The sequence below is a fragment of the Apostichopus japonicus genome, chromosome 9 (assembly GCF_037975245.1).
Source record: "Apostichopus japonicus isolate 1M-3 chromosome 9, ASM3797524v1, whole genome shotgun sequence".
In the NCBI taxonomy this organism is placed as follows: Eukaryota; Metazoa; Echinodermata; class Holothuroidea; order Aspidochirotida; family Stichopodidae; genus Apostichopus; species Apostichopus japonicus.
The window spans coordinates 25,488,991-25,498,854 of record NC_092569.1 but is presented as its reverse complement, the minus strand read 5'-3'; the positions used below and the strand labels follow the sequence as shown (position 1 = coordinate 25,498,854).

General features: G+C 37.1%; 1 protein-coding gene and 1 long non-coding RNA gene across 2 annotated transcripts in view; both read left to right on the top strand.

The window, feature by feature from the left end:
• LOC139974466 (uncharacterized) overlaps nt 1-2,832 on the top strand; it is a 65,870-nt gene extending 63,038 nt beyond the window's left edge. The window contains exon 2 of the long non-coding RNA XR_011795488.1: nt 1,455-2,832. This is a non-coding gene — a long non-coding RNA (uncharacterized lncRNA). The remainder of the gene's footprint in view (nt 1-1,454) is intronic.
• Nucleotides 2,833-4,274: 1,442 nt separating this feature from the next.
• Nucleotides 4,275-9,845, top strand: LOC139974458 (uncharacterized). The gene is made up of 2 exons (XM_071981627.1): nt 4,275-4,642; nt 8,546-9,845. Exons 1-2 carry the CDS (start codon nt 4,417-4,419, stop codon nt 9,511-9,513), a joined length of 1,194 nt encoding a protein of 397 aa, XP_071837728.1. The 5' UTR covers nt 4,275-4,416; the 3' UTR covers nt 9,514-9,845.
• Nucleotides 9,846-9,864: the final 19 nt, after the last annotated feature.

Genomic DNA, 9,864 nt, shown 5'->3' with positions numbered 1-9,864 from the left:
TACTTGCAACGGGTACGTCATTTCAAGTACCGCGGTCCTTTCCTTTCAACGGGTACGTCATTTCAAGTACCACAGGTCCCTTACTTTCAACGGGTAAGTCATTGAAGTACCACGGTCCCTTACTTTGAACGGATAAGTTATTTTAAGTACCACGGGTCCCTTACTTGCAACGGGTACGTCATTTCAAGTACCACGGTCCCTTCCTTTGAACGAGTACGTCATTTGAAGTAACACAGGTCCCATTCTTTGAACGAGTACGTCATTTGAAGTACCCGGGCCCCTCATTTCAAGTACCACGGGTCCGTTACGTTGACCTTAAAGTCATTGAAGTACCACGGTCCCTTGTTAATAACTTTTTTATAAACAACATTGATAATAACAGTTCTTTACAACAACAAAAATTCACATAAATGGAAAATTATGACTAATATTAATATCTAAAGTTGATACTTTGTACATGGCAAGGTGTGAACGGCACAAATATTTCACGATTTCATTAAACAGTGGTCATAGAAAATCCCATTTGAGTTTAATGTTACCTCTCCCCACCCTCTATATTGTTAGATCCAGGTGCAATGCTTGTTATGTCAAATGTTCATGATTATAAACATTAATGTCTTAAATTAATGTCCGTACACATTATGTGTCTATAGTTATGGAAACTGGATCACCAGTACTTAGTATGGATTGAACATGTTAACAGATATAATTAGTGATTAGAAACATTCGCCACAAAAGACTGCTATTACCACATTATTCACTCTTTCTGTATTGAAAATCACCTTAATAAAGCAATCATTATTTGAGAAGTTTCAGAAAGTTTTCTGCAAGAAAGACATATATTATTCCACTCCATAGTTATATATAGTAAACTACTTCAACCAACTAATTTCATCATTTATTGCACTTGGCCACTAAATTGCGAAATTTCAAAGCACTATAACTCGTTTAATATGCAAGCAATCGAAATTAACATTTCATAGTACTTACAAAATGCTTAATTCATGTTATTCTACATATGAAATACATTTGAGAATACTTTTCTTTTGGTTGCATTTTAGTCTTGACAGGCTTCCACTGACATAGGAAGTTGTCACATCCTGCAGGTTATCCTGTAATTAACGCTACGGTACGTCTCTTCCTTCATTGGCAGAGGCATATCGATAATGCGTACCAGTAAATATTGTGTCTGTAACAAGTTATGTTAGTAATACTGTGCTGAAGCCTAAGTTTTGCAGTCTCATGTTTAGCAATCAGAGCTGTTTTGGCATTCATGCAAGATTTTTTCTTTGATTTTCTCCTGACTTTTTTTTCTTATGGCATCTTGTCTGGTTTCTCAGACAAGGTACTGTTTCCTGGCATTTTTACCATGGTAAGAGCTGAGCTAGCATTCGTGTTGTGTTATTCAATTATTCAATACAGTGGGTTTTGTGTACACTATAGTTTCAAGGCAGGTGCTACAGGATTAAAAATCTATGTAAGCTTTGCTCTGATTTGCCAATATGCTGATATCAATTAGGGAATTGAGCAAATGATAGCCAATCGAATTTAAAGAGAAATTACAAATCAATTCGTTTTGTGCTTTTCACGTACAACTGTGCGCGTCCCCTGCATACGCAAATCCCATTCAATCGAAAACTGTACAGACATTAACTCTGGGGGGCTCGTCTGATGTCGTACATGACTGATATTAATACACGGATTTTCATGTACACCCATGTGTACACTACTGATTAGAGGGGGGAAACAAGTTAACAATGAAAGTTGCACATTGGGATCTGGATCGATTTCCAAATCGAGTTTTGTTTCTACAGTGAAAAATAGGGTTGAACTTTTGTCTGCGCGTTTGTTAAAAAGACTGTATGGATTGACATAATACATGGCTGACTGAATACGTCATAGTGTAAACTAGCCAATAATGTAATTTTCTTTTACACTTCTGACAATCTTATAGGGACCTAATCCAAGTTAAAACCCTTGCGATAAAAACGCCTCAAAAATGAATTTTCATAGCCACGCTTGTGCCCGTGCCAGTGCATATGCATACACGTTTACACACGCAACCGTATACAAGCCTCGCCCATTTAACCAATCGGGATATAGAATGTAGCAGTATATAAATTATACATTGCGTTGAATGGTCGATATTGGTCATTCATATGCATAAAATGGAGTGAACTTACAATATTGGAAGGGGGGTATCAAAAATAATGTGTGTGTGTGTGTTTGTGTTCTTCTAGCCTATGTGTGTGGACAAAACGTTTGTCATCAATTCATTAGCCGTGATGCCGATAGATCTCAAACCTCGTGGTGTTTGCGTGGGTATGGGATTAAGGGCCTCAGTGACGTCATATGATGAAAGGGGGTGAATGTCAATTTGGCTAAACTTGCGCACGTACCACAATGACCTAAACGAAGTTGTTCACTTATTTCAATTGTGAAGTCCAGCTAAAGTGATATTCTTTACAATATTGTATGAATTTAAATTCAATAAAACTAATCAGTTAAAGCAACAGAATGCCCAGCGACACATTTCCAATAAATAACGTCAGTGCACACATTTTCCCACCTTAGCCAACCCCACTTTTCACAGATGCATACCACAAAGTTTCCCACCTTACAACCTCAAATATGCAGAAATGAAACTACGCCCTCTACTTTGATGAACAAACGAAACAGATGAGAGATTGAACTCTAAATGAAGAATATCGTGACAACATATTTGGTTGAATGAAACATTTTCTTTTAAGCTATCGTTGGATCATTGTGATTCGTTATATTCTTTGACTCACAAATTGCATTAAATTTAATAAATTGTCTTATATTCTGAAACTCGTTGTTACTTTCTAAGTTTTATGTGTTTGACAAGAATATATTGTTAAACTTGAAGCAAACACCGGTGAGATATAACAAATGTATAAATGTTACATTTTGTATCATCGCATTAATAAAAAACGTTCACTAATTTACTTACACGTAGTTTGCAGATTTTAACAGAACGGACAAAGTGGGGGTCAAAGGTCTGCATGACCGTGGTTATTTAGGGACCAAGCAGCGGAAATGTGGGATGAAGAATTTTATTAATTATTTTTGTAAATACAATAGACGAAGGGTAACTTCAAAAAAGTGAGTTCGGTGACATGAAATTAAGCCAATTTCAAACAGAACCGTGACTGATTCTTTTATCTAAAAGAACTGGAACAAAGGCATTGACTCCCCGATAGGAAGGGCATCCTTATTCAACCACCTCATGATATCATCACTCAACGAAAGGATTATTATAATTGTAAAATAAATCATGGTATTTTTGAACTGGTAATTCTGACATGCTTAGCCCTACTTTACCATCTATCCATCCATCCATCCATCCACCCATCCATCCATCCACCCACCCACCCACCCACCCATCCATCCATCCATCCATCCATCCATCCATCCATCCATCCATCCATCCATCCATCCATCCATCCATCCATCCATCCATCCATCCATCCATCCATCCATCCATCCATCCATCCATCCATCCATCCATCCATCCATCCATCCATCCATCCATCCATCCATCCATCCATCCATCCATCCATCCATCCATCCATCCATCCATCCATCCATCCATCCATCCATCCATCCATCCATCCATCCATCCATCCATCCATCCATCCATCCATCCATCCATCCATCCATCCATCCATCCATCCATCCATCCATCCATCCATCCATCCATCCATCCATCCTCTATACTCAAATCGGCAGTGGTTCCATATGAAAAAACTGCTAAGGGGTGGGGAAATATTCTCCTGGGTGGGACGTGATTCCTTCATGCAAAGCATATGATTCGATAGAATCTAAATCACATTTCACTTTAAGCTCGTTTAATTAGAATATTCTATCTCATCATGCTTTGCATTCCAGAACCACGTGAGACTTTAAAGCTTCATATGGAACACTGCACCACAAGAAACCTGTGATCCTTATATCGTTCTACTACACACGTTGGCTATCACCGTAATGAAAATTAGAGAGCTGCCATATAGCCAGCAACTTCGAGACAAAAAAAAGAGCTATTATCTGCTGTGAACAAAATCGTCCACGTTCAGCAGACACACAATAGCGTAGTACTCTGGCTTAACTAAACCAGTCTATGATGTTGACGGTTCGAAGTCAATCAGCACAATGATGGTATTTAGTCAGCCAGCGCTTCTCACGTGGTTCTGGAATACAAAGCATGATGAGATAGAATGATACTCGTAATGCCTGTCACGCTCGAATGATCATTAGTGTAAGCGCTGCGGCCATTTTTGTGTTGTCTGCCAGTCGTCCCATAGCTGTAACTTTTACTTCCGCTGTATTAACAAGTATACACTTTATCTGCACACAAGTGGAAGAAAGGAGCCCAAGGGTTTTAATGCTATCGAAATGAATGTGCATACTGTTTCTGAAGTTGTTCGAAGGAGATGGCTACCTTCTATAATTAAGCTCATCTTGGGATTTTGTATTTTCAAAATAGTCTTTACCATTTACGTGACTTCACTGATGAACGGTGGTGACAACAGAGAAGGAAGTTCTGGTACAGTAAGAAGCGTGATAATTGCCAATGGTGCAGAGCTTTATCCAGCATACACGGGGAACCGTGCTCTCTACGGTAATGTCACTCACAAAGGCCTCTGTGTAGACTATATTCGGCATTTTGAGTTTTATAAACAAGTACGACAACGACAAATCACTCACTGTATGGTCAGTTTGTGGGAAAAGTATTAAGTGTAATTCATGCCGGGTTTTAAAAAGAATAGGCCTCCTTCAAAACTATATAACCTATACTGAGAAGAATGAACTCATAATTATGGGACCTTTTTTAGTATATTTGTCAATCCTGTGCTGTGGCTAAAAAGGATACAGCATAATACAACGTACTCAGTGACATGATCATTGATAAATTAGAGAAAGCTTTCAGTTAACCAGCTATAGATTAAGGTATTGTATATACCGAGCATGCACTGTTCTCAAAAAACCTCAGTACATTGCGAATGTTTCAGTCACTATCTTTATGTGATAGGCAAACAAACCTATGCTACCGACGATATTGATAACAAGTTGTGCAATAACAACATCATTAAAAGTTCGATACAAAGATTGGTATTAAGCATAATATGTAGGGCTATCTATTTATTAAGTACAGTCACACTTTTAAGTGGCATTATGTTTAAAGGAAGATATGAAGAATTTTACTCGCTTATAACGAAGGGGGTGCAGGCTACTGAAATTACTGGCATCTAAGAGTTGCTTAGATGATAAAATACATTCTAGCACAATTGAATATATGTTGATTTTATTGGATTTCAGTAGATTATTTAACTAGTCATGTACAAATTTATCTGGATCATTCTTAACCTATCAGGCCAACCGCAAATTGTTATTAGAGTTGGAAAAGGGGGTGCGAAGGGGAGGGGTTCAAATTTTCGGAAAATTAAAGTTTTGAAATAGTATAAGTAAATTGGGGGGGTGGGGGAGGGGTGGACATTTTCGGAAAATTAAAGTTTTAAAATAGTATAAGTGTAATTGTATATTATTTTGCTTTCTTTAAGGGGGGGTGGGGGGTTGGGATTAATTTTCGTTTTCTTTTAGATGGTGTAACGATTTTCTTTGCCTGGAATTTTTGCATCCATATAAATCTTGCCCGGTGATTTGAACTTTGTCAAGCCTATCAAACGATGTTAAAAGTGCAGGGGACGATGGTTCTTAGGTTTCGGGAGAATCAAAAGCTTATTTATCACTATATATATATATATATATATATATATATATATATATATATATATATATATATATATATATATATATATATATATATATATATATATATATATATTTATTTATATTGTTCCGTCGTGTTGGTTTTTAGGTTCTAACTTCAATTGGAATTTTCACTTTTTAGCATTCAAATTGTAGATTTTGTAGTCAGTCTGTTTTCTCGCTTTACGCTTCACCAGTTCTTTTAATAGTTTTTCGATCTCATATTCCTGTTTATATCTGTTTTATATTGTTCTGTCGTGTTGGTTTTTAGGTTCTAACTTCAATTAGAATTATCCCTTTTTAGCATTCAAATTGTAGATTTTGTAGTCAATCTGTTTTATCGCTTTACGCTTCACCAGTGCTTTTAATAGTTTTTCGATCTCATATTCCTGTTTATATCTGTTTTATATTGTTCTGTCGTGTTGGTTTTTAGGTTCTAACTTCAATTGGAATTTTCACTTTTTAGCATTCAAATTGTAGATTTTGTAGTCAATCTGTGTTATCGCTTTACGCTTCACCAGTACTTTTAATAGTTTTTCGATCTCATATGTTTTTTTCTATTTATTGTTTTATGGCATTGTATTTTCTAGATTATTTGTAAAGCGTACAGATGCATCGCGCGTAGTGCGCTATATAAGATTTTATTTACAGTACATTACATTACATATATATATATATATATATATATATATATATATATATATATATATATATATATATATATATATATACGATATATATACGATTTCCTATTGAGAGTGTGCGTTGATGATTGCGAGTTTCTCCTCCAGACACAGGCTGCATTGTGTGGTGCCGCTAAGTAGGGTGTTGGAATGCTTGAGAATTGACCACTCAATTCCGTAATCTTCCCCTTTGTCCTTTAAATCCCAAATAAACTCAAGAAGAATATTAAAGAAGAGTATAAGGCGCAATGAGACTATTCCCTCTGATGACGTCACAGACCACCTTTCTCTGGCCCTCTATCAAGTGGATGGGAGGATTTTATGACAAAATAGCTTGTACTCCCATCAACTATGCCACTAGTAGTTTGTTTTCAAGTAACCGGTGTGTGTATCATTGTAAAGCACTACCATCGGAATACCCGTTATGTAAATTATGAGTAATATGCAAATTAAGGCAGCTATAAAGGACAAGAAGTGTTTACCATTTCACTTGAGATTTAAACCTGACGCACAAAGACTGTAAGAAACAATGCGTAGTAAAGCAGACACATCAACAGCACTTACTAATCACTTTACCAAACAATGTATCAAAAGAGTCCCAATACTGTGAAGTCTCTAACAGACAACGTAGAGAGTGAGAACGAATATAATCGCCTACAGTACGTGACTGTTTGGAGTACTATTTAAGAAAAGAGGATAATGTCTATTGATAAAATTGTCTAATGAAGATGTAACTTTTATTAGAACTTTTTTATAGAACTTTCAATTTGAACAATGAAATAACAATGCAAATAACAAGGTATAATCAGGAAATAAGAATAGAAATAAGAATGGAAATAATAAAAATAGGAGACAAAGAGGGATCAGATCGATCGGAAAATTGACGAAGTAGTTTAAAATCATAAATCACATAAGTGAGTGCAGTATTACTTTTATCGACATTTGCAATTGCTACAAACGATACAGTAGAAATAATATAAAGCTTTTTTGGAAGAAATTTTAATTTGTCTTCAAATCATGGCTTTCAGTTGTCAGCATAGGCGTAGGAACCCAATTTGATTGGGGGGGGGGGGCTGTAACGACTTACCCGAAAAATATAACCAATTTTTTTCACGCGTTCAACATCTTAATGTGCATATGATATAGGCATGCATCGGTTATTACATCACATGCAAATGACATACAATCATTTGCCGTGTTACTGCCATTTCATATTGGTTATCATTTTTGGGGAAGTCGTTGAAATAATATTGATAATAATTATATAAGTTTAACCATTGAAAACACATTGCAATTTATTTTTCTTTCAGTAGGTGCCCGAAAAATTCTCAGCATATTGCCCGAATTTTCACAAAAATTATATGGTCGGGGGGCTGCAGCCCCGCCCCCAGCCCCCCCCCCCCCCGTCTCCTACGATATGGTTCCTTGCCAAGGCTATAATGATGTAGTTTGTACAGCTATATCCTTGCAAATACTTGACATGTGTAGATGCAATGAAGCGTATTTATCGTAGGTTGTTTATTTAGGTAGGGACATGCACCTTTAAGTACGGGCTGTTGACGGGATGAAAAAATGCCTTGCTGTGGGATCGTTGAAAATTACGTTCAAAATGTAGACGTCAAATGATGGACTCTGTTGTTTATTTAGACTATAAACTATATATGTATAAGTAGGTCTAAACGCAAGGTTGTTCTCTTAAGTAATCCCCGAACTGAACGCCCCCCCCCCCCATTCCCTCACCACTTGACTGATAGAGGTGGAGGTGCAACACGCCCCCATCTGACATACTGACAACAGTCTACGAGTATGGTAAACTCAGCTATTCCAAAACACCTGCACTTCATATCAAGCATGATATGCATCTAAGGCCATGGGAAGTAAACATAAATCTACACATGAAATCAAAAAAAAAAGAAGATATTTAGTATTTTTGACGGAATACGTAAAACATTTTTTGTTGAGTTACCTTTCTGTCGATTAACAGTTGTAGAAGGGCAAGGTTGATGCGTGAGCAGCGTAACCATGGTGACATTGCTTTGAATCTTTATCGTTCTTACTCTTATCCTTTTCAGATAATCAAGAAGTAAATAATAATCTGGAACAGAGGTTAGTCAACAAATCACTCTACATGTCGGAATGTCCGTCTAATTCGGTCCTGGATATCATGAATGGGTCATCTGACGGACTTCCCAACCAAGTGTGTCGAATTGTTGATGGCAATGGTGAATGGACTTGCCAGAGGGGATGGCAACAGTTATCGGTCAGACCATTCTGCAAGAAATCGAAGCAAGTAAGCCAGACGATAACAAAACCGGAGTGGTCGCAAGTAGCCGATGACAGGAAAATTCTTTTTATTCACATTCCTAAAACTGGTGGTACGTCAATCGAAACCTCGTTTCTTTTCGACGAACAAAGGAAAATATCAAACGGCAATCGTTTAGGCGGACATCACAAAATCACTGAATTTGATCAAGAGGCTTTTAAAGATTACCATAAGTTTTGCATGGTTCGTCATCCGTGTTCGAAACTACTATCCGTATGGAGTTATTATACACAGGGTCTGGGTAACCTTGTTGATAACCAGTGGGCAGAGGAGGTTTTAAACAACGAAACGGTTTCTTCTTTCACTGCTTTCGTTCAAAAGACGCTTCTTCCTGATGGCCCAGTGGATCCTTATGAACAAGTCCACCTTCAAAGTCAAGTTGGAATGATCTTCGATGAGACAAACAAGTTTGGATTGAACCAATTGTTGGTGTTTGAGAAATGGAATGAAAGCATTGACGCCTTAGGTCAGTATTTAAAGGAGGACCTTAGTGTACTGAAATCAGCCCATAGTCTTAGTAGCCAGCATAAAACTTGTCAGGGTGCATATACAACCGAGACTTGGCAGAAAATGACTGATATTTATGCTCTGGACTTTTGTACTCTTGGTTACTCGACGGATATTCAACGAACAGAGATATCACCACCCGTAGATTTATCATCAGACGAGCTCACGTCTCGTTATAAAGATTGTCAAATGAAGATATCGTCGCAGTGAAGTACCTCATTGTTGTGGAAGTCGTGCGTGCTTTCCGTAGTAACATCTACATTCAAGTGTAATAGGGTGGTCCATTGACAAAAAGCTACGGTGGCACACGACGTTCAGCATAAGTAAATAAGACATCCGAGTTGTCCAATATGCACATGTTGCAAAAAAACGGTCGTAAAAACCTTATTGTTTAGCATAAGTGAGGATATCCTGATATAATGATATATGGCATTGTTATAAACCAATAAGCTAATGGATTAAATTGGTTGACTACATGAGACTCCTTATTTTGCCATACAATTAATTCATAATAATGATTTATACGGGTAAATCGAAAATGAAAGTTTCAGCTAAGAAAAG